The sequence below is a fragment of the Cynocephalus volans genome, chromosome 8 (genome assembly GCF_027409185.1).
Source record: "Cynocephalus volans isolate mCynVol1 chromosome 8, mCynVol1.pri, whole genome shotgun sequence".
In the NCBI taxonomy this organism is placed as follows: Eukaryota; Metazoa; Chordata; class Mammalia; order Dermoptera; family Cynocephalidae; genus Cynocephalus; species Cynocephalus volans.
The window spans coordinates 45,228,385-45,253,889 of NC_084467.1; the positions used below are offsets into that span (position 1 = coordinate 45,228,385).

The following is a 25,505-nucleotide window of genomic DNA, read 5'->3' on the forward strand; positions in this document are numbered from 1 at the left end:
AGAGTTTGCATCTAAAAATAGAGCATGTTTACTTTGCTGGCAGCTGCTCAGTTTTTCTGTGGACTTTGCCAGTAGCAGTGGAGTTTGAGTTTCTCTTTGTACTGCCTATTAGATGCGTGTCTGCTAAATAAAAACTATTCCTACTTCAACCAAGGCTCCAAGGACCTTTTTCCTGTTACCTAGCTCAAAGACCTGCGTGTGAAGGGTTTGTGAATGGGCTTGAGGGGTCTGTGAGCTCCAGACCCAGCCCTAGCTCTACACCATATTAACCTCAGATTATCTTTAAGCTTCTAGATACATGAGAGACATATAATTGCTAATTTGTTTAAGCCACTGCTTGTCAGGATTCTTTTATAGCTGAATGCAATTCATAAGTGCTACATGGGGGTCCAAAGAGCAGTGGCTCCCAAATGATGGTACTGGTTGGTTCCTAAAATTTTCACTGGTCCTTGGTTAGGTGAGAAAAAATTAAGTTAGTCAGTTTTTCATAAAGCTAAATTTATTCAAGTTTTTAGTAATGAGATTATGCCCTTCCAGATTCTTGGATATTATTATGTCCTTTCCTGTATAAGATAATGGTGCTGATTTATGATGCTAGTTGTGTCTAAAATCCTTAATTAAAAACTAAATCCTGACCACTTTATTACAGAATATCTAAACATATTTCTGGGAAAATTTACCTATCATACCAACTTAAAAGCACTTAGTGGTAACCATATTTCTCCTTGTATTAGTCTGTTTCTGTTGCTTATAACAGAAATTCCTGAAAATGGGTAATATGTAAAGAAATTGAATTTATCCCTTACAGTTTTGGAGGATGGGAAGTCGAAAGTCTGGGAAACACATCTAGTGAGGGCCTCATTGGTGGCAACTCTATTTAGTAACACAGTGTGTCACCCAGCAGGTAACTTGAGCAGAGAGAGTGAGCTAACCTCTTCATTTGCTCTCCTTTTAAAGCCATCAGAACTACTCCCATTAATTCATTCACAAGGGTACGGTCCTCACAATCTAATCACCTCTTCAAGGCCCCACCTTCCAATTACCATAATAGGATTTCCCACCCTCTTAATGCTGTCACAATGGGGATTAAGTTTCTAATACATGAAAATTTGGGGTACGCAATTTAATCCTCATCACTCCTTGCATATGGATAAAAGATATTTATATGTTTCTGTTCTTCAATAGGACAAAAATCCTGCCCTTCTTTGTAGGAGATACAAAGAAGAGGTTGCAGATGGCTTGTACAGGAAAATTCACAGGATCTGCATGCATCAGAACCACTGCCTTGGGTAGCAGAAGGAAGTATTAAACAGTAAGCCAGGGTACCAGCTGAGGGTGACTGGTATGGACACTAAGTTCTCTGAAGAGTCCTTGAAGACAACAGAAATATTTGGCTGGACTCTTCTCAGTCAGGGGCACAAAACAGCTGCCTTCAAACATCTGAAGTCAAGGAAGGGAAAAAGGCTCAGACTTCTTCTGTGAGGCCCAGGGATAGAGCTAGGACCAGCCAGTGAAAGTGCAGAGGCACTTCTAGCAGAACAAGTTGTTCAAAAGAGGAAACTGCTGCCTTGAGAGGCTGAGGTTGGCAACCACTGAGCCAAGAGCACCATACTGTGAGATCTGCAAGAACAGGGAGTTTGTCTGTTTTGTTCACTGTTCTAGCCCCAGTACCTAGAATAGTGCTCAGAACATAGTAGGTGCTCAACATATATTTGTTGAATAAATCAATGGGAGAGATATTCAGTATTTGATGGGAGGTATGCCAAAGTGACCTTAAGCTCACTGTAGCCTGAATTTATGTGCATCTTCCTTTATCTGCATGGTCAACCCTTTAAGTCCAAATGAGTCTTTGTTGCTGTCTCAGAAATACACAGTGAGCTCTATCTGGAAGAAGACAACAGAAACAGCAGAGAATCAGCAATCCTGACCTGCTAGAAGCTCAGCCTCCCAGATAATATGCATTTTGAACAAAAAGTATAAAAAAGTATCTTTGCAGTGTCACTGGTTTCTCCCTTTAATACACTCTTACCAGGAAGTCATGCCACCTTGAAGAAGCACTCAAAGTGCCCTAAGAGAATTTTCGAAAATCTGTGTCAAAATAGGTTGTAAATGAGCATGTTCTTTAAACCCAATGTTTCATAGTTATAGGAGGAACAATGCAGATGTCCACTTTATTCTACACATCATAACACCTAGCACATTAAATCAGATTCCCAGCAGACTCCAGCATGCTACAGATAAAACATCAAGGAAAAACTAGAGGTCAAAGCCATGAAATGCAGACACGGGCATCATATGAGATATTTATTTTACAACCATTAGGTTCAGTTGTCCAGTTACCAAAGACAAATTTTCAGGTTCCCAATTAATCCCAAGGTTCATACTGTTTGGTTACTTTAGGATGGCATGCATTTGGAAAGAAGAGGGCCGGTCACCCATGTAATTGGTACATAATTCCCAGAAAGGACAGGTCCATTTCAGGTATTAAGGGTGCACCTACATACAGTGAAGCACCTCATATGACTGTGGGAGGCAAATGGTGGGGCACCTGAGCATGCCTAACCCCTTCTCTTGTGTGATGGTTAATTTTAGGTGTCAACTTGACTAGATTAAGGAATACCTACAGAACTGAGAAAGCATTATTTCTGAGTGTGTCTGTGTGGGTACTTCCAGAGGAGACTGGTGTGTGAATCAGTGGACTGAGTGCGGAAGATCAATGTGGGCAGGCACCATCCAATCAGTGGGGACCCAGATAAAACAAAAAAGGCAGAACGGCTATTTCCTCTCTCTCTCCTGGAACTGAGACACTCTTCTTCTCTTCCATAGACATCAGAACTCCAGATTCTCTGGCCTGTGGGTTCTAGGACTTGCACCACCGGCCCCCTCGAGTTTTCAGGCCTTCAGCCTCACACTGAGAGTTACGCTACTGGCTTCCCTGGTTCTGAGACCTTTGGACATGGACCAAGCTGTGCTACCAGCATCCCAGGCTCACTAGCTTACAGATGGCCTGTGATGGGACTCCTCAGTCTCCATAATCACATGAGCTAGTTTTCCTAATAAATCCCATCTCATATATCTGTATATGTATCCTACTGGTTCTGTCCCTCTGGAGAACCCTGACTAATATACCTCACATTTCAATCCAAATCAGCGCATAGTCACAATGGTAATCAATGAGTGAAAAAGAAGAGCTGAAAGACACATGTGCTGAACAACGTTTAATTTTGTTTGTTAAATACGTGATTAGGCTTCAGGGTGGCACCATCCAGATGTTGGGGGTTTGTACCATCCCATCCATTTTCCTGATGGCTTTGGTCATTCTGCTTTCCTCTAGTGGATGCCATGTTCAAAAGAACCACGCTCCAAAAAACATAAAAGAGAACTGAAAAACAAGAGCAACTTTCAAAATAAAGGAGCTACAAAACTTACAAAAAGGAGCTTACAAAACTTACAACTTACAAAAAGGAGCTAAACTGCAGAAAAGGGTGTTTGTTTATGTCTAGAGGTAAACTTCAAAACCGGAGCAGTCTGCCACCAGCAATTCCCAAAATCTTCAGCCTCAAGCTCTGATTTCTTTGCTCATAGAGATTACTATTGGAGGGTAGATGACATTTTTAAAAGTTTTCCTCTGTTTCCTTGGAAACCCAGTGACCTTCTCCAACCCAGAATAGTTGCTACCTTCACCCACCCTCTTCCTCTCTCTTCTCTGTGACAGCACTGTGTTAGGCACTAGAGGAGGAGAAAGTGGATATGGAGGGAAGTATAAATATCTGGGAACTGGAAAGCAGTGTGTGGTAGTTGAAACATGAGGTTATACAGGGGACAGTGCAGCATATGAACAGGACAAATAGGTCAAGGGTAGATCATGGCAATACAAGGAGTTTGAATTTTCTTCTTTAGACAACAGGAGGCCAGAATTGTTTTTTTTTTTTTAAGTAGCAGAGTGACACACTCAAAGGCATGGTCAGATTTATAAATTTTCCAAGACCCCGGTGGCTCCATATAGGATGAACTGGAAGGAGAAAAAAAAAAAAAAGAGGTGGAGATTGGGTCCTGAATGCTGGGTATGGATAAGACAGATTTGAGAAATAAGAGGTAGGAGAGACAAGTCTTGCTGACTGATGAGATGTGGAAGGTGAGAGGGAGGAATCTACATTGATGTTGGAATTTCTAGCTTGGGTGATGGGGTGGATTTCTTAATCCAACAAACACTTATTGAGGACTCATGTGCCAGGCACTGGGTACAATAATGAATTGGTCAGACATGGTCTCAACTCTCAAACTTACAGTCTAGCAGGGGCAACTATAGGGTAAACAAATACATAAAACATTACTTATTTATAATTCCAAATTACTGAAAGGGCATAATAAAGAATCTAGCCTAGTCTGAAGTCAAGGACAGTGTGGACTATGGTGACATCCACTGAGACTGGAAGACATAACAAGATCTGGCTGTAGAGGAGGACAAGTTTAAGTTTGGGACATAATGAATTTGAGGCATCTCCTGGTACACCTAGTTGATGATTTACAAGAGACAGGGACTTGGAAAGAGGGCCTAGAAACAGTTAAATCCAGGGGAGATTAAGGAGTGTGGCAGACAAGGTTTCCTAATGCACAGCCTTCCACCTTAGAGAACGAGCCAAGCCTCCCTAGAAGCCTCGCCAGGGGCAGCACCACATTCAGACATCAGTGTCTGACTACACCATGAAGGTCAGGCTAAGGCGACGGCTATCTGCCTGAGTCTACTGGCTCAAGAAAAGGGAAACAACGCCAACAAAATACCTGTGAAAAGCGGTTAGAGAAGGGTGGAAGCTATAATTTGCTGGAGTAAACAATCTAAAGCCTTCCAGTAAACATCAGCTTGGGTTTCTGAAACACTAAATAAAGGTACAGACCAGCCAGTCCACTAAAAGGCAAGCACTAAACATTTTATTTTCATAAATATATACTCTGTTTTTCTCTCGTTCTTCTAACTGTCTATTCCAAATTAATGTCAAGATGAGAGAAGAATTTAAAAACAGGAAATACCCTTCTGCTGCCAACTTTTAATGGGTGGCCTGTAAGGAAGAGGCTGGGAATTTTTGGCACTTAGGCCAAAGAGTGTAACATAAGATGATACCGCCCTTTGTGCCACACTTGATCCAGAATGTCACTATCAGCCAGCACTTCCTTGTTGCTCAAAGATTGCCTCTACTGCTTCTTGGCCCAAGACCTGACTCCTGTTCTCTTCTGGCTCCCGATATTGGGTGGCCCTACTGTGGCACAGGCATTCCCTGCTCCTTTCCTTGCCTCAGCCCTGTACCCCTGCCTGGCCAACATCACCACTGCCTGATCTGGGGTGTTCCAATCAGAAGTTCTTATAGTCACTATTCTCTCTTTAATTTAGAAGGTCCTTCTAGTCTATGAGGCATGAGATATAAAATTGGAGTATAGAATCTGAGAGGGTAAGGACCTCAGTAGCCTCAGCCCCTAGCACGTAGTAAGAACCTCAATGAATGAACAGGTAAATACTTCCCAAATGACGTGGCAAATAAACCCGGGAAAGTTTTGAGTGCCACATGGTATGCATATCAACGGTCATTTGTTCAAAACCAAGCTTTCTCCTTATGTCTGCTGGGTGCTGAGGCTATGCTGGTAAATAAAACTCTGCCCTCAAGGAACTCCCAGACTATGAAGTTATAGCAAATAAGAAAGTTGGCATAATAGAAGAGCATACAAAGAGCTGCAGTAGAGCACAAAGAAGAGAGTAGGTAATACTACCTGGAGAAGAAAAACTTCCCCAAAGGGAAGGTAGCTGAAGCGGGTCCTCAAGATTAAATTGGAAATTGCCAAGTAGACAAGGCAAGGAAGGGCATTCAGAACTTAAGACAAAATCCTTTTTTTTTTTTTTTTTAAAGATGACCGGTAAGGGGATCTTAACCCTTGACTTGGTGTTGTCAGCACCACGCTCAGCCAGTGAGCGAACCGGTCATCCCTATATGGGATCCGAACCCATGGCCCTGGTGTTATCAGCACCGCACTCTCCCGAGTGAGCCACGGGCTGGCCCAGAACTTAAGAAAAAATTCTTAAAGGAATTTAAATGTTTCCAGTAATTAGTGTTAGTGTTGGTGCTGTTATTACTAGATTGTTGTGAGTATATGGTGGATAAAACAAATAAGTACTATGTGATATTCCAATTCTATCATTATTGGTATCATCTCAGTATGGGAAAAAGAATATAAAGACATAAGATAAAATAATTTAGTAAAAACTTTATAGTACTACATAGGAATTAGAAGTATCAGTATGAACTCACAATGTATTTTCTTTAAAAAGTTAATAAACAAGCAAACAAACATATTTCCTGGCTTTGAACCCCAAAAAGGCCTGAAAACAATGACCAAGCCAGCTGCAATAAGCGTCACTGCCATCCAGACTGTGATCTTGAAATACCATTTCCCTTTGAAAGGAACCAAGACTCCTTAGAGAAATGGCTCCGGCTGGGTCTGGGACAGGAAATGTTCAAAATGAGCCTAGAACATTTTGTCATAACATAGCAAGGCATTTAGCAGAGACTCCTAGGGTTGTGTCAACAGGACTCAGGAGCCAACCTGAAGAGGCTGCCAACAGCCAAAGATGGGATAATTGAGCATTGATAACGATAATATTTACAATGTATTGAAACTACTGGGTCATTACTGAAGAGCACTGATGAACCAACTACTATTGGAAGCAGTAAACAAAGGAAAAAAATAATTTATCTTGCCTTTCTTATGCAAACTATATCACTGGATAAACAAATAGCAGATGAAGGGAGGTTTTTTTATTAGTAGTATTCTAGTTAATAAACAATGAAAGATAGAATTGAAATATCACCATTTTGAAACCCCTCATGAATTAACAGATTTAGGCATTTCTTATTAATGGCCACTAACATCAGAAAGAAAGAAATAATGAGACATCATGAGTTTTGAGATGAAAGAATTTAACAGTGCACACCAAGTAGGATTGCAAAAAAAAAAAAAAAATCCAACATGAATCTGATCAAGACTTTAGAGCCAACCACCAACCTACAAAAACAGAGAACAGAGTAACATTTTAAATGACATCATGGAGATATAATCAGCAAGATCCAAGGGCTGGCCCGTGGCTCACTTGGGAGAGTGGGTGCTGATAACACCAAGGCCACGGGTTCAGATCCCTATATAGGGATGGCCGGTTAACTCACTTGGGAGAGTGTCGTGCTGACAACACCAAGTCAAGGGTTAAGATCCCCTTACCGGTCATCTTTAAAATAATAATAATAATCAGCAAGATCCACACAATGAGAAACTACAGGATGAATGATTCTTCAACAGATAAATGGCAAGAAGAAAGGGAAGGAGAAGGAGTAAGAGTCTATAATTTAAAAGACACTTAAGGGACACATCAAACGGTTGCAATAAGTAGACCTTGTTTGTATCTGATTCAAACAAGATGGAAAAAAGTTTATAATATTTATAAAGTAAACTGAAATTCAAGTGTTGAAGTATATTTGATATTAAAGAGTTATTTGTTAGATGTGACTATGGTATTATGGTTATGTTTTTAACAGAGTCTCTGTCTTTTATACAGAATTTAAACCTTTATGGATAAAATAATAGGATGTCTTAGATTTGCTCCAAAATAATATGGAGTAAAGAGGTAGGGAGTAGATGGGTGTATGAATGAAACAAGACTGGCCATGAGTAGACAACTGTTGCAAGAATTAATACAAAACAATTAGTAGACAATAAGTACAAAACAAATAGTAAATTAACATTTACTGTTCACTCCGCTTTTGTCTGTTTAAAATTTCCTACTAAAATAAGTTAAAAAAATAAAAATAAAAAGTTATTGTATTGGCCCTCTAGCCATCCCAGTTTCCCCCAATCTACCTTAAAAAAAAAAAAAGGGAACGAAGAAGAAAACTGAGAAAGAAATAGCCCAGGAACTGAACATGGAATCTCTAGGCAGGGCCATTACAGACATGGTCTGGAAAGGAATAGGGGCCAGTAGAAAATAGTATCAGCTACAGTGTGAAATCATGCAATTTGGATGCTGCATTAAAGGGGATTATAGCATTGTGTTAAAGCTCATTTCACAATAAAAGAATTGATGTATATAAACCTAGTAAAAAGATTTGTACCTTCTGTTTATGAAAAGAACACTCTTGACATGAGGGAGTGAAAGGATAATTGCATACAAACTCTATCAAATCAGGAGGGTTTTAATTACAAAGGACTCTCTAGAAGCCCTTTGTTCATCTCTTATTAAAGCCCTATTACACTGCAGTACAGTGATCTGCTGGCCACCCTCCTCTGGACAGACCCACTTGTCACCACCCTTGAGAAGGCAGCCCCAGTCTGGATGTGCTCCTGCAGATACCCCATCCCTTAAGGCAAAGCAAGGCTTCCTAGGGTCAGTTTCCAGGCTTTAACAGTGTCTTGGCTCAGAAAAGAAAAGGCAATGGTCCTCAGGTGATAAGTTAATGAAAAAGGAAGGAAGGAAGCCAGATATTCTTTATACGATTTCAATGACTTATGTAGGGGTAGCCTCCATTACAAGTAATTGGAGGCTCCCATAAGATCCTGAGGTTCCAGGGAGAGAAAAGGGGTTAATGCTCTCGCAGGAATCCATTCCAGGCTAAGCCTTCCAATGCACAGATTTACATGGGGAAGGTTATCAGTGAGAATAGAAGCCATTCTTTTTCAGTGAAAGCTGGGAGTCCAAAGATTACGACAGAAGGCACAGCCAGCTCATAAATCTGCAGTGCCCAGGGCTCTGGGAAGGCTCTCTTATTGGCAAAGCGATTGATGCTTCTGCCAGGGAGACTACAAAGAAGCTGTTCATTACTATCTCATTTGGAGACTAGATACCCAAATGGAGGTACTGACACCCACATTTACAGATCTGAGCAAAGCCCAGAGGTGTCAAATCTGTGTAAACCAGGATGCGAGATCTTCAAGGGCCCTGAGAGCCAGTCTCTTCTCAGATACTGCTTTGACTCTCTGAGGCGTTACAGCACTTGGGACACTTGGTCCAGAGCCTTTACAACTAAAATGTAAGGAAGGCACTGAAGTCCCAGCTCAGGAGCTCTCACCAGGGTGATGTCATGTATTCCCAGCCAACAGAGAGACCCAGGCAACAACTGATGCTATAGTGTCCTCTACCTCTGTCCCTCCCCAGCTGGGCTCAGATTTTCTTGCTCTCAGTTATGTGAGCCCACATAATGCCATCAGGTCTGACTGAACAGCTTATACATCTCCACCTTCCCAAAAGCCATGGGAAACTGACTCCTCTTTTTAGAACGAATAACTGAACTGCTTCTAGTCAACCTTCAGGACCCTGTTCAAAGAAGACCCCTCTGCGAAGCCTTCCCCTGGGCCAAGTGAGTCACACCCTTCATGCCCCAACAGTGCACAGCTGACAACTTGTCTATGGCACTTCTCACATTATTTGTTTTGCTGTTTTACACATCAGATTGAGGGTCCTTGAGGCAGAGACTATACCTAATTTTCTAGGTCCCCAGTGCCTGGCCCACAGAGTGCCTCAATAAATGTGAGAATAATAGTCACTGATGACTTGGGGCTCAGTGAGCCACAGCACCTCTGGTAAAAGTCTACATCCTGACTTCTGCCTTAATCTTACAAAGGGTCACGTCCACCCACCCAACATTAACTGAGCACTTGCTCTGTCTGTGCCAGGTGGGCATTAGGCTAGACACTGGGGAGCCCAAGTCAAATAAGACTCTGCCCCTTCCCCATGGACTTTGGTCTGAGGAAAAGTCCCACCCTGCCCTAGGGCCTTCTCACCAACAGTCAACAAAGCCCATCTGCAGGATGAGCTATACAAGTGTGTAGACAATTAAACTGTAATGCAAACAAGCTACCATATGCTCATTCTAAGGTCACAGGCTCCAAAAATAATCCACTGAGGTGGTGAAAGGAAAATATTAGAATTCCTGTTTATATTTCATCAAAAAAATAAGGAATTAAGCTTTAATAGTTACTATATGGATTGGCAACAGTATATGCAAACACTTCAAATATACACATATCACTGGTGTGTGCCTGTGGCAGAGACTCTAAAATGGCCTCCAGTGATCCCTGTCTCCAGGTACTCGTGCCCTTGTGTAATCCCCTTCCCCACCTTGACTGTGGGTGAGAACTGCTTCCAATCAATAGAATACAGCAAAGGTGAGGGACATGACTTCCATGTTTACATCACATAAGACTGTGACTCTTACCTTGCTTACAGACTCTCTATTGACTCTCCCTTTATGGCTTTGATAAAGTAAGCCATCATATGAAGAGGCCCATGTGGCAAGCAACTGAGGGCAGCCTCCAGATGACAGTCAGCAAGGAGGCCCCCATTCTCACAGCTATAAGGAGCTGAATCCTCCTAACAAACATGTGAGTTGGGAAGATCTTTCCCCAGTCTAGCTTTCAGGGGAGACCTCAGCTCTGGCCGACACTTTGCAGCCTTGTGAGAAAACCTGAAGGACAGGAGCAAGCTTAACTATGCTCAGCTTCCTGACTCACAGAAACTGTGAGAATGTGTATTTGTGTTAATATTGTTGGGCAGCAGTAGGCAATTAATAAAGTATTCAAACTCTTAACTGATAGAACATGCAATCAAAGAAGTATGGAGACCAGGGAACTAAAGCCATCTCCAGACCAGCAAAGGGGGGCTCCAAACAAAGCCAAAGGTCATTAGTAGAAGCCTGTGAATTTTAGTGGTAAAAAGAATATCAGTCTAAAAAATGGAAAAGTGGAAAAGCTCAGAAATTGGCTTCCCAAGACTTAGGTTTGAGTCTTAGCTCTGCCTCTAAGAGGTAGGTCAACTCAGACTTATTAAGCCTAGTCTCATCTATACAACAGGATAATGGGCTGGTAAGAGAGAGTGATCTGGAAAGTATTTTGTATAATGGACTATGATATACACTAGTTTGCCAATTAACTCTGGGGTGGCCTTGGGCAAGGCACTGTTCTCTCTTGGCCTCAGCTTCCTCATTGTAAAATGAGGAGGGAAGCCCATACTGTCTCCAAGGTCTCGACCTTATTTCATTCTAACATCACATACCCATGAGAAGAGAAGAAGAGGCGAAGATGGTGGACTGTGACATTTTACAATAGGTCCCTAATTTAGCCAGGGCGACTGTCTTACCAAGCTCACTGGAGTCACCTTTGACCAGTCACACCTTATCAACTTGCAGGGCCTGCAACCTGAATTCCTCAACTAAGAGGAAAAATCCCCATTTGTTTTACAAAAAAGGAAATAAATCCTCATTAGTATAGTGGTGAGGAAAAAAAAAGAAAAAGGAAATAAAGGGTCAAAGTAAAGTTAGTGGGAACCATCAAATTTCAATACAAATTACTGACCCATCTCAGAGGGGCAGTAGCCTTGATTTTATTACAGAGCACCTTAACTATGTGCCAGGAACTTTTATAAACATCATCTCTAATCTTCATTATAATTATAGCATAATAATCTATACATAGGTTGTGTCATCCCTATTTTATAGATAAGTTAGCTGAGGCGCAAAGAAAGTTAGCCCCTTGCCCAAGGCACATTGCTAGTATATGGTAGGGCTGGGATTTTAATTTTAATTCTATTTTACTCTAAAGCCCCTGGTTTTTGCACATACCCTGCGCTGCTCTGAGAGACAGTAGCTTGGGCAGAAAGAACAGCCTGTGATTAAAAAACACAGTAAAGGTTCTTGGCCCACACTGAGATCATGTGCAGAGTGTGGCCTCATTCATTCATTCCACAAGAATTTACTAAGTACCCACTGTATACCAGGTTATGTGGTAGGCAATGAAGATATAGAGTAACACCCATTCCTTATTCTTATGGACCTTAGTCTAACTGGGGAGACACTAGCACACAGAGAACAAGTGAATAAATAAATGACTGAATGAATGAGGACAGGAGGACAAACGGACAGTCTACAATTAGTGTTTTAAGCACCGTAAGAGAGTGACATAATACGACGTGTAATGGGATCACAAGGTAAGTGATGACTGGTGGAAGGGAAGGAAATTTTAGACAACTAGAACAGCAAGTGCAAAGGCATGATATGTTCTGGCAATGGCAAGAAGTTTAGCATGGCTGTATCCTTGGTATACTGAGGAGGTGGAACAGGGAGGCAAGAAACAAGCCATGAACTTGGGTCTTTTTCCTGTACTCTAACCCACTGAGCTAACCACTGACAGTGAAATCACCAGAGGCCCTGAGAACAAATGAAGCATGAAAACTGTAAGCTTTGGAGAACCCTATGAGTAATTCAAGAGGGGCCACACTCAGCATCTGAGGCCAGCCTGAGAAGTCACAGACACACTAGGAAAAACCACCAGGACTATTATCAAGTGGAACAAACCCATAATGTGCTGCTGGAAAGAGCACAGGGAGTGGAGGACAGGGGATGCCGAGACCAGAGGCAGGAGCTCCTCTTGCAGAAGAATCTAAGAGCTCAGGTTCCCCAATTCTAGAAAGCCAATATCACATGGATTTCAAAACTGAAGCCAAAACAAGAGGGACACATCTACACAAAAAACAAGAAAAAACAAGAAAACAAAAGGGACATGTATACACAGACATGTACATGCACATACCTACATTAAAAAGGGTTTGGCCCTCTCTGTTCTTGATGCTAACAGTGACAGAACAGATGCTCCTACCCATTTCTGACTATACCACACAGCAAGAATATAAATATATAATCTCTTACATTTCTCATCAGCTGGACTTGGCTGCTGCAACTGTTTGGTTTGGAGTAGCTATAGTTGTTGGGAGATGGTCCATCTCTGGTGCATCAAAAAAATATGCCTACAGGAAAAGAGATCCAAAATAAATAAATAAATAAAATAAAATATATATGAAAAAAGAAAAAAAAGAACAACAACAACAACAAAAAAGAACAAAGAAAGAGATCCATGAGGGAGTTAAAAAACAATGATCCCTGTCAATGTTCTTCTAGACTCCATGCTAACAGTACTTCTGGGCTCTCGTGGCCCCTATGTATCCCTTACCATATTTGTCATCACAATGAACTACAACCATCTCTGTTTATGTCTGTCTCACTTACTCAATTGTGAGAACCTTTTTAAATTTAGCTACCATTCATTGAACACTTTCTATATTACATGACTTAATCTTCTTAACAACCCTGTGAGGTTGTTACGATTATCCTCACTAGACAGATGAAGAAACTGAGGCTCAGAAAGGCTGTCATTTGATCAGGTGCACGTGGCTAATGTGTAGTGGAACCAGGACCCAAAGCTAGGTCTGTCTGACTCCAAAATGCAAGCCATTAATCACTGCATTATACAGTCTCTCATCCAAGGTAAAGACTATCTTTCTTAATTTTTGTGTCTCCAGTACCTTGCACAGGGCCTGGCACACTATGTCAACAATCAATACTTAATGAACTGAACTATGATAGGTTGCTGCTAAACCAGTTAGCTGGCTCTCTGCAAAGACTTTGCAAAAAAAGTGTTAAGCATGCTCTACCTCATAATTCTTCAGCTTGGAAATGAAAGGTTTGATAAATACTTCCACTCACCATCTACAATTTTTTTTTTTTTTGGCAGCTGGCCAGTGCAGGGATCTGAACCTGTGACCTTGATATTATAACACTGCATTCTAACCAACTGAACTAACCGGCCAGCCTGCCATCTACAATTTAACTCAAAAATTAGAAGGAGGTAGAGGAAAGAAGACATTAAAGAGGATCTTCCCACCTGTCTCAAGGCCTGAGAATCTTCACTTTAGCCTAGAAAAATACCAATCACACCAGCCCTGAACACTGGTTGTTCAAAAGAAAGGTGAATCTGTTACTATGGCGAGGACCACTGAATGCTCACCACTCCCCCTTGACATCAGTGCCTTAGGAAGGTAAAAAGTTAAAAAGCCATCAAGAACCGTTTTTCACCACCTCTGCTCTCTATCAGCCAGAAGGGGGCACCAACATGACATGCTGGAGCTTTCCTCAACATATTCCTATACCATGTTAACTCTTCAACAGTCCTTTTCAAAGTTTCCAGCTGATGCCTTTTTCTGCAGACTCCCTCTAGTTTGTCACATTCCCAGAGCAATTCTATTACTTTCAAAAGGCTTCCTCCCCAGGGCCCCTTCCTGAAGCTGGTTTCTGGAACAGGGATAGAATAGTTTAACTTAAGGGGGACACAGGGGCCATGCTGCTAGTGCTGGGCTCCTCCATTTCTCTTGCAGGTACACTGAGCCACAGAGCCCCCATGTTGTGGGAACAATGCCATTTTTCCAGGCTACTGAAGGAAACCCTCATCAGACAAACTAGCCAAAAAGCCCAGGTTCTAAACCTGGCTCTGTTACTAACTCACTGTAACTCTGGACAAGTCACTCCACTCATGTGGGCCTCGGTTTTCTCATCTGTAAAATATAAGGATTGGAACAAATGATCTCTAAGGGCCATCCCTTGAACAAGCTTTAATTTTGATTCATTAATTCCATAAATGCTTAATAACAACCACAGCTATCTTTGGGGACTGCCTACTGTGCATTGGTTACACACTTGATCATTAACCTGCTTGAAAACCCTATAACAGGCAATTTTATCACCATTTTATAGATGAGAAAGCTGAGGCTCAAAGAGATAGAGATTTGTGTCTGAGCTAGGATTTCAATCCAGTCGTGCCTGCATCCACAGTACAGTTTATGCTCTTCTATTCTCTGACACAGTCAGTAACTTGGGCCCTAGTCTATGTATGCCCAGCCCAACTGTGGAGGCCTTGAAGGTGAATCACCAGGCTCTTTGGTAGAGGTAGGACACAGGTCCCTCTAATCAGCAGTAACCACCTCAAACATAGGCTCGTACATCTCTAAACATACAGCCAAGGACACACCTTCTGGGTGCTTCCTTAGTTCTACAAACTTAGAGATTATTTACATGTGCAGTCACCAAGGGGCCCTCAACAGGTGCAGGGCTGTCATACGCTTCATTGCATTAAGGCAAGAACACCAATCCGCGTTCCCCAGGGGAGAGAGAGAAAGCCAGGTTGTCTGGTTTAGCGGGTGCCCCTCAGCTCAAATAACTCCCCTGCCAATTCCTCACTCTGCCCTTCTAATAATAATAATGCCTTCCATTCATATGAGTTGTCATATTTTTCAAGTTCAAATATCATTCAGTCCTTACAACAGCAATAAAGATGTAACTACAGTGTGCACAATTAGCTCCTTTTTCTAAATGAGGAGGCGGGAGTCCAGAAAAAGGAAATAACCAAAGTAAAGTGATGCAAGTGGGACCAGAACCCAAGTCTCCTAACTGCTGGGTCAGCCCTCCTGCATAGCACATCTCCTCCAGAAAAGAGAGGAGGAGCCAATCTCCAGCATGGAGAACAAAACCCAGACATGGTGCGCCCCTGGCTAAACACCCGACCACAGGATGGTGCCCTTCGTCCAGTAGAAAACTGTGCCTGCCCTCCTATCTCCCACAATTACCTCCCTGCTCCATGGTCCAATCTGCTCTGCTCCCTGAGTGCCTTACAGAAGTGAACAAGGCAATGCCTTTTCTACAGCCTCCCTCTATCCACCAATTTCTCAACCAGGTATATAATGGGTAAACAGTTCAGGAGAGAGATGGGAAGATGCCAGTGAGAGAGGCACCAATGAAAGGGCACTTTGTCAGAGTGGAAGATCAGAGCCTTAGTCCATGTCCGGGTTGTGTGACCTTGGGACCACTCTTACTGGGGCACTGAGGAGGAATACGCAGCACACTCGCGCTGGCAGCATCTGATTACACAGGGCTCCTTTAATAATTTCTTTACATCTGAAAAACCCTTCTCAGTATATGAAGAACCTCCACAGCCATCTCACTCAGTCTCACAAAAGCCTATAAAAATTTGAATCTCGGGCCGAGCCCGTGGCGCACTCAGGAGAGTGCGGCGCTGGGAGCACAGCGACGCTGCCGCCACGGGTTCGGATCCTATATAGGAATGGCCGGTGCACTCACTGGCTGAGTGCCGGTCATGAAAAAGACAGAAAAAAAAAAAAAATTGAATCTCTTTGAGAGATGAGGAAACCAAGGTTCTGAGATTTAGGTCACTTGCCTAGATTCACAAAGCTGACACCTCCCTGTCCAGGGCTCTTTCTACTTTGTAATTATGCTCTCTTTTAGAAAGTTTCTGAGCAGGAAAATGAGCAGGTAAATCGTAGCTTTAGTGCCAATTACCACAAAAGGGAGTAGCAGGCATAGGAAGTAAAAGATCCTGCTGTAGGTACCAAATGAAATGGGTTCTTAATAAATAATAATAATAATAATAATAATACCTCCCTGTTCCATTGTTCAATCTGCCCTGTTCCTCTCTACTCCTTACAGAACTGAAAAAGGCAACACCTTTTCTCCCGTCTCCTTCTCTCCACCAACTTCTCAGCCAGGTATATAATGGGAAACAATTCAGAAGATAGATGGAGTGAACACCCGTGAGAGGTGTTACAGTGAGTTAGTCATCATGAAAAGGACATTCTTCTTCAGCAGACAGAAGGGTCCCAGAGGATCACAGCAGCATTTCAAGGGATCAACCCAGAGATTCCATAGTGTCACTGTGCCAAAAGTCAAACCAACAGTCCTGTCTCAAGAGTTTAAAGCTGAGGCACATGGAAAGTGCATGTAAACTTGGTCTATGTTTCACAACTTGGCACTTTTTATGAGACTTGCTTAATGATAAAGTATCGGGATCTTATCAATGCACTTAATGAGACATGGTTATCCATTCAAAAATATTAAAGATCAAATGGTGCCAAAGAAACATTTACTCCCACAATTGCAAAACTTGACCAAGGGTCTGGACACCTGTTGTGTGGACATTTTTCTGTGTGCTAAGGGACATCTTTCCATGGGCATGTCCTTCATCGGTGATCTCAACAGGGCTTGTTATAGCCACAGGAAGGCAATTTTTGTGCACAATATGTACAGAAGATATTACACCATGTCTCCCTTAGGATCAAAGGAAAGGGACTTAATTTATGGGCATTATGGGACAAGTTCTATGTTAAGTGCTTTATAGATACTATTTTATTTGATTCTCAGAACAATCCTATGTGTCAGGAAATATTATACCCGTTATGTATTAAGAAATTAAGATTCTTAAGAAGTAGGTACCATGCCCAAGCTCACACACAAGTGAGTGACAGAGCTGGTATTCAACCTGAGCCTGTCTGACTCAAAAGCACATGCTCTCCCTAAAAAAAAAAACACCTAAACAAATGAACTCAAAAACGGTTTTAAATGTTGTTCAGCTTAAAAATAACTCCCCTTTCCTACATTTGACTTCATTCTCAGACTTTCCACCTATGAAACTTTAAATTTCAAAAATTTTTCTAGGTATGTGCAGAAAACCGGTAAAGGCATCCAAAGGCAGAATTCCTCCCATCCTGCTCCCCAACCCTATACATAGACATTCATTCTCCCACACTTACGCTGGCCAGACACCAAGTCCTAACCAGATTTCAGAAATTAGGTAAAGCCAGAGATTACAATCAAATTCTCATGACTTTACCACTTCCCACCTAGGAGAGTCTATTTAAAACAATACGTATTTCATGGAGCCAGTTTTAAAAGAACCATTGTGTCTAACAGTTTGAGGTCTTTTAGCATTTGCATATAATGAACATAGGAATGAATATAGGAATGAGACCATACCAAGCAGCCCACAGAAAGAAACATGTGAAGCAACACAATTGTCACAATTGTGGCCAACGCAATGCGCCGGTTGTCCTCACGAACAGCTGGCCAAAATGTCATTGCCAAGACAGATCCTGAGATGCCCAGGGCAATCATGACTAGAATCCAACGAACAGCCTTCTGGGGGATAATCCACAGTATCTGAAATAAGAGAAAAGGAGGAAGGAGAGGGGTTCTTTGGAGGGACTTCAGAGAGGCATTTGTTCATTCCAGGCACATATGTTTATAAAGGTCCCTGAGCCAATCAGCAGCTGCACCCCCACTGCCACTGTGGTTTTTCAGTATAGGCTGGAGAAACACCACCAGCATGCAGACTGAGGTAGATGCTTTCATAATGAAGGGCCCGAGATGCAGTGAAGGGACTTGGCTCCCCAGCCCCATTCATGCTGAACTTCTAAATTCAAAGGGGATTTTTCAAGAGCACATGAGTGTTAGGCTGGATATACTGATGCATGGTCAAATTCTTGGTTGAATTTTCAACCCAGAACAGAACATCACTCAGAATGTCCTATCAGTGTGGTACTTACTGCTGTGGGGATATAAATGAAGAGTGAATATCCATAGACACACACAATCTCCAGAAACGAATAGGAAACGATGTTCATAACTTTGCTGTTTCTCCACATGAGGAAACCCCAGAGTGAGAGAGGAACCAGCCAGGCATAGGCATAGATGATTGTAGCTGCTATGGACACTGAGGATGACAGGACACAGTTTTAACCTCCATCATGCATTTAATACACTATCAGAGCACTTCCAATACCTTCCTGTACTTATTTCCTGACATGTCAACCTACCTCAATGGACCATGGGATCATGTCTTACTGGCCGGACACATAGCAGGCCTTCTGTAAATGTTTAACTGATAAATCTTCAGCATTTGTCTTTGCAGTGATGATTAGTAGTCTCTCATATAATTTTTATAATTCATTTAATAACTAACAACTAATATTATTAAACAACTGAATTTTGCAATTAAAATACTTCAGAGGACCACACTGCAAGTGTTTAATTATACTGAGCATTTCAATCAAATAAAAGCCAGCTATCCCCTTGGAAGAAATCTTCCCCTTCTCTCGTATAACAAGAGCTGACACTGATTTCCTTAGCAAATTTATTAAAATACCCTGGGTACAGATTAACGCTCTCCATGCTATTTAGAGTTCCTTCTGTCTCTGAAATAGGGAGTTCCAGCTCATTGATGAATTGCTTGAAATACTCTCCAGTTTCACTTTCTTCCTTAAATAAATAATTCTGCCTCTGTAGTGGAAATGCTAGTTAGTGGCTCCTCAGAACAGCAATGTTCAGTATATCACTGTAACTCTCTCCTCCTCCTCTAGTAGCAGCATGCCCCAGAGGATTCGTTTTCCTTTTTCTGGAGTGGAGGCTCATAAAGCATGGCTAAGCCCCTGGCACCAGCCCTTCCTACATGAAAATCAGCAGGGAATTCACTTAATGCATCTCAGCAAGAACAAAGGCCCCCCTAGCAATCACAGTCAGATTCTGGTTAAGACATGTAATTGTCCAAAACAGTTTTAGCTCTCAGAGCAGTATTTTCATGTTGGGAACTCCCTTATTAAGCCAAGTGTAATTTTGCTGACATACTGCCTTCTCCTTGGATAACTAAGGGAAGGGGAGGCGATTACTACTATGACTATAGCTACCACTTATTGATTACCAACTGGGCATAAGGCATTACACTCACTGCTTTACTGAGAGGCAATGTAGTATAACAGACAAGGGCACAGACTCTGTATGCAGACTCCATGGGTTCCAATCCTAGGCAAAGTAACTCTGGATGGTGAGTAGATTCACCTTCCTGCCTCAGTTTCTCATCTATAACAGGGGAATAAAAATAGTACACTACCTTATAAGATTATTAGGTGAATTAAACAAGTAAAAACAGGTAAGAACTGTTCTATGTAAAACAGTGATTGATAAATAATAAATGCTCAATCAAGAATTAGTTTCTTAAGGCAGGCCGACTGACTCAGTTGATTAGAGCCCAGCCTTGTAACACCAAGGTCAAGGGTTCTGTTCACCACACCAGCCAGTCAAAAAAAGAAAAAAAAAATTAACTTTTTATATTATTAACTAAAATGTAGATATATTATTTCATATGATCTATATCTTCATTTTATTTATTTATTTATTTTTGGTAGAACAAATCATGAACAAAACATTTTCCAGAGGACAGCACTGTAAGTATTAACATTGGGATCAATGGAAATAATGAATATAAATCCAATTTTTGAAGGTGATAATTTCTCAGAAATGTATGTCTTCAGGTCATTGAAAATCATCTATAAGCAATTGGTCTTGGAAAATCACAATTTTTGAAGAACTCTCTCACACTGCGAGAGTGACCTTATGTGAATGAATAAAACATATTTCTCTAGTTGAACTGAAAATAGGTACACCTCTATTGTTAAACTTGAACAATCCTTTTATTCACTTTTCAAAAACTTATATAGTAAAATTACCAGTGTTCTTTTGATTTGCTACTTTCTCCAAATTTATATAGCTATCTCAATAATACTCTTAAAATCATAAGTATAATAATTTATAAAGCCTCTTCTTTCAATTTTTCCTAAAATCTCCCTTTTAAATGACTTTTTAAAATGTATGATCTTTGGACTATTTTACAATTCAGGGTTTTATTTATGTATGTTGGTTGCTTCAAGCCACTTCACACCACGGTGCTGCATGATGAACGCGAGAAGAGATAAGACAGGGCAACACGGGAAAAGATGATGAGACAGGGTGAGTATGGATCGCCAGTTATGTTGCAACTCAGGCGCTTTAAAGGATGCAAGAAAGAACCAGTAATTCAAGCTGGATAAAAGCTGAACAAACACACATTGGATGCAAACAAACAACAACAATAAAATCATTATGGCTTTGTATACCTTCATTTTAGAGATGAGGAAACAGGATCAGAGAAGCTAAGTGGTTTGGTCAAGGTCACAAAATTAATAGGTTAATGATGCAGGATCTGACCCCAGATGTGACTCACACTCTTTACATAAAATGGAAAAATATGTATTGATAGGGCTAGTGACTACCTTACTGGTACATACACCACATCATTCCCTAATACTGGGATGCACAGACAAAGAGGATAAGAACAAATAAAGACCCTTCTGGGTTTCCAGATCCCCAGGTAGGGTGGGTTACTCCTTCTTATGGGGCAATATACCTATACGTACCTTTGATATAGAGGTTAACCCACATTATTTACAGCGATATTCATTTACCTATATTCCTTTACTTAACCATTGAAGGCAAGGTTTATATCTCATGGATAACATTTATTGAGTTAAGATCAAACCAAGATTATTTGATAAATGGAGCTGGGACTGAATCCAGGTCTGACTCCATGATGAAAGAACAGAAGAAGGGAAAATGTGCATGGGAGATAGAGAGGAGGGAAAGAAGGAAGGACACATGGATACACACATACACACCCATACATATACACATAAATATATTTCTCTCTATACACACATGTATATATGTACACATATAGCAATAGTTAATATTTATTGAACTCTTTTTTTGTACAAATCACTATTCTACCCTCTTTATATGTATCAACAATTTATTCTTACAATAGCCCTGTAACATAAGTATTATTATTCCCATTATACTGATAAAGAATCTGAGGCCAAGAGAGATGAAATAATTTGCCCAGAATGGCAGAAGCTAGTGAGTAGTGGAGCTGGAACTTGAAGCCAGCGGTCTGGTTTCAGAGCCATCGCTCTTATCCAGGCTATTACAGCCTCAACAGGAGAGTGGTCAGGGAGGGAGGCAGGCAAACAGGGAGGGAGGTAGGGGATTAAGAAAGTGATTCAGGTCAATCTCCTACAAAGCCAAACTTCCTCATTTTGGGGCAGCTGTCATCTGCAGGTCCCTACAAGCTCTTTTGTTTTTCTTTTAATTACCTAATATGACAAAAGAAAGGACTTTTTAAAACAGAATGTCATTTACAAGTCTATCACCAGGACACACACATTTCTGTATTTTCTCTTCCAGGTCTTCACCATTTGCAGACTTCCCTTTAACAAAGTTGCTAACAGAACAGGCACCAGTTGGCATTAAGTCATCAGTTTTCCACATTGCTCTAGTGCTTCATAATTAGTGGTTACAGACTATCCCATCTAGTTGAGCCATTACAATTTAAGTAACAATGCCTTTATTGTTTCCAATATTGGGATAATACAAATGTTACCATGGAGACCATCAATGCACACTGTTTTTTAGTTATTTTGCACATTTTCCTTAGAATAAATTCCAATTTTTGGGGGGCCTTGCCTCACAGCTTTCCAAAAGATTATGTGGATTCACAACATTGTCAAAGTACTTAATGCCACTAAATTGTACACTAAAAATGGTAAATTTTATGTTACATATGTTTTACTACAGTTAAAAAAAAAAAGATTATGTGGATAATGGGTAGTAAACTGAGATAGTAGGTATGTCTAAACCCTAAACCACAAAAAGCGGGGACTGCAGCACCTAGAGATGGGGCCCAAGAGCTCAGCGGGTAAATGGAACTCATGGTTAGAAGCCAACAGCATTCCAAATGAGTCACACTATTCACCAACCTTTTCGGAATTCGGGTACATAATGGTACGTCTTCTCTCCCAGATGGATTAAGAAGTTGGAAAGATTCCCACTAATTGCTATGGCAAAGACCAATGTGGCACATATCCAAAAGGGGCCTGCAAAGGAAACCAGAAAATTCAAAGAAGAAATGAAGCACAAGCCTTTAGACCCCTATGGAATAATTTTTTATCACCCTCTTCCTATTCACGTAAATAAGGGAAAATGAATTTTAGATGCAATCGACACTTGCTTAAAGAAAATTTTCTTTTTTAAAAGGTCAAAACACAACTCAGTAATTAGCTGCCTTCAAGACTAGGGGCATTAGACTCTACAGGCTAAAACACCTTCCACAATTAAGTGAATAAAGATACTGATTTGTGTATGGCTTCTTTTATTGGAAGATCATCAAAAAAAACACAGACATTTTGTTAAACCTTCCATCAGAATACATCCAGCAAAGATTACTTCCCTTATCTAAGTGCTAAATGTTAATGCCAGAGAAAAATAACTTAAATCAGACAGTTCTTTCTGCAGTATAAATGAAGAGTAGAGCAAGCAGAGTTAATTTAATCTACCATGTTACTGTGTCTCTCTGTGTGTGAGGCTTTCTTTTTTTCTTCTTTTTTTTAATGAAAAAGTAATACATGTATATAGTTCAATGCTCAAAAGGTATAAAAAATATATAGAGAGAGAGAAAAGCATGCGTCCCTCCCTCTTTGTGACCTAACTCTATAGTTCCCTTCCCCAGAGCTCACCACCATAACCAGTTTCTGGGGGATCCTGCCAGAAATATTCTATATATATATGCGCAGATGCTTATGAGAGTACTTCAGAAAGTTCATGGAAAGATTTGTATTATCTTTAAATTCTATTTTTCTGCGATCTTTTTGAAGTACCCCCGTGTGTGTGTGCACATGTTTTACATAGATGATAACACAGACATATATCCTGCTTTGAACCTTTCTCTTTTCACCTTACTATGGCCTAGGATTCTACTGTAGCTATTCATAAAAATCAGCTCGTTCTTTTTTAATGGCTATAAAATATTGCACTGAGTGGATGAGTGCATCATGCTTTGCAAATCCCTCTTCTCATTTGCTTCATTTTCATGAACACCATCCTTGTCTCTCCCCACCTAGGAAAAGTACTATGTGGAACAAATACCATTTTTAAATTGAGAGATTGTAATAGATGTTATGAATTCCACTGTTCAATTTCACTAATATTTTGCAATACCCTTCGGGATAGTTTGAGGTATCTTGACATATCGCAGAATAAAGAAAATTATTGCACTAGGGGAAACTACCAGAAATGGATTGGTCCTTTTCAAAGCTAAGCACTGGCTCCTGAAGGTCAAAGAGGGAATATACACAATCAACTGGGATGCTCCAAAGACTTACCAATATCAGCTTTCCATAAATCACCTGTTTACTCACTAGACTGCGAGCTCTTTGCTGTAGCCAAGGACTAAATCTCACTGTATTTCATATTCTGAGTGCCTACCACATAAGAGATGCAAAAAAACAAAAATCACAAAAACCCCACTACCAAAAAGTTTTATTGAATTAATGAACAAAATTGACCATGTGTTGTACACAGACTGAAACCATCCAAGCATATGACCACAAGTGATCAAAATATCAATTTATAGCACCCATATAACTAGAAAGCAAAGAATACTGTATCCAATCAGCCATTATTTACAAAGTACCCAGTACCCTCTAGGCCCCAAGCTAGGTGCTGGTGACACAATGATATGCAACAGAGACACAGTCACTGCCTCTAGTGCCCTCAGGCACACTGGGGAGACAGATAATAAAATATCTAATCTCAGGAGTTTTGATAGCATGAAGTACAGGATGCCCATGGGAGCACACAGGGAGGGCACCAAAAGGGAAAGTGGTGTCTTAGCTGGGATCTAAAGAAGAGCAGGAGTTTGCCAAGTGAAGACAGAAGAGAAGAATGGTCCAGGAAGAGGGAATAGCATGAGCAGAGCCCCAGAAGCAAAAAAGAACAGTTTGAGGCTAACGAAATCTGAGGTTGCGAGTAGCTAGAGATTGCAGAGATGGGCCAGGGTCAGATCGTGAAAGGTTTTAGAAGCCCAGTCAGTTAGTTAAGAATTTATCTTGAGGGCAACAGGAAGCCTGGTATAGGGAGATATTTATACTGATTTAAAGATTTCTCCAGCATTCTCTGGCTGTCCCATGCCCTAAGCTACCTAACAACCCTGGCATAGGGACAGCTGCAGGAAAGATATTTTCAGGTAGGCTTAAAGGTCATCAACACCGCCCACCCAGCTTTTTAATGGTGTCATACTATTCATATCCTTCTACAACATGCACTTTTTTTTACATTTACTATTGTTGTGAAAGTTATCCATGTCGATGTTTATAGACCTGGTTTATTTTTAAAAACTACAGAATTCATGTATGAATACAACACTATTTATCCACTCTCCTGATGATGACTACTTTGGTCATTTCTAAATATTGCTATTACAAGCAATGCTGCTACTACAGTGAATGTTCTTCTTCTATATGTAATATTGTATATATGAGGGTACTTCAGAAAGTTCATGGAAGGGCTGGCCAGTTAGCTCAGGTGGTTAGAGTGTGCTGTTACAATACCAAAGTCAAGGGTTTGGATCCCCGTACCAGTCAGCCACACACACAAAAAAAAAAGTTATGGAAAACTACAATTAAAAGTTAATACTAATCTTTCCATTAACTTTTTGAAGACTCCTCCTATGTGAGTTTCTCTAAAAATATATATCTAGGAGTGGAACTGCTGAGTCTTAGAGTATGAGTGTCTTCAAACTGCTCCAATTTGCGTACCAGTTACATGCCCTCCAGCATTATACAAAAGTTCCCATTGCTCCACATCCTTGACAACTCTTAGTAACAATATTTATGAAATCTGACTTAGAGTGTGTCACTCCTGTGCTCAAACCCTCCAATGGATTCTTACTCAAGAAAAGCCAAAGCCCTCACTGTGCCTTACCTACATGATCTGCCCCTCCACACTTTCTCTCTGACCTCATCTCCGACTAGTCCCACCTTGTTCACTGTGGTCCAGTCACACTAGTCTCTTCGCTGTTCTTTGAACATACCAGGCCTGTGTAGTTGCTGATCCTTCTGCTTCAAATGCTCTTTCCTTAGGTGTCTACATGAATCAGTC

The 25,505-nt window shown here is 40.9% G+C and overlaps 1 protein-coding gene across 2 annotated transcripts in view; it reads right to left on the reverse strand.

Annotated features, from left to right (window-relative positions):
* Positions 1 to 2,291: 2,291 nt before the first annotated feature.
* YIPF1 (Yip1 domain family member 1) overlaps positions 2,292 to 25,505 on the reverse strand; it is a 32,445-nt gene continuing 9,231 nt past the window's right edge. For both annotated transcript variants that reach the window (XM_063106048.1, XM_063106049.1), the window contains 5 exons: positions 22,328 to 22,444; positions 18,248 to 18,414; positions 17,679 to 17,861; positions 12,732 to 12,829; positions 2,292 to 3,382 (listed from right to left, as the gene is read on the reverse strand). In XM_063106048.1, the coding sequence (XP_062962118.1) occupies positions 12,740 to 12,829; positions 17,679 to 17,861; positions 18,248 to 18,414; positions 22,328 to 22,444 (557 nt within the window). In that variant the 3' untranslated portion in view covers positions 2,292 to 3,382; positions 12,732 to 12,739. The remainder of the gene's footprint in view (positions 3,383 to 12,731; positions 12,830 to 17,678; positions 17,862 to 18,247; positions 18,415 to 22,327; positions 22,445 to 25,505) is intronic.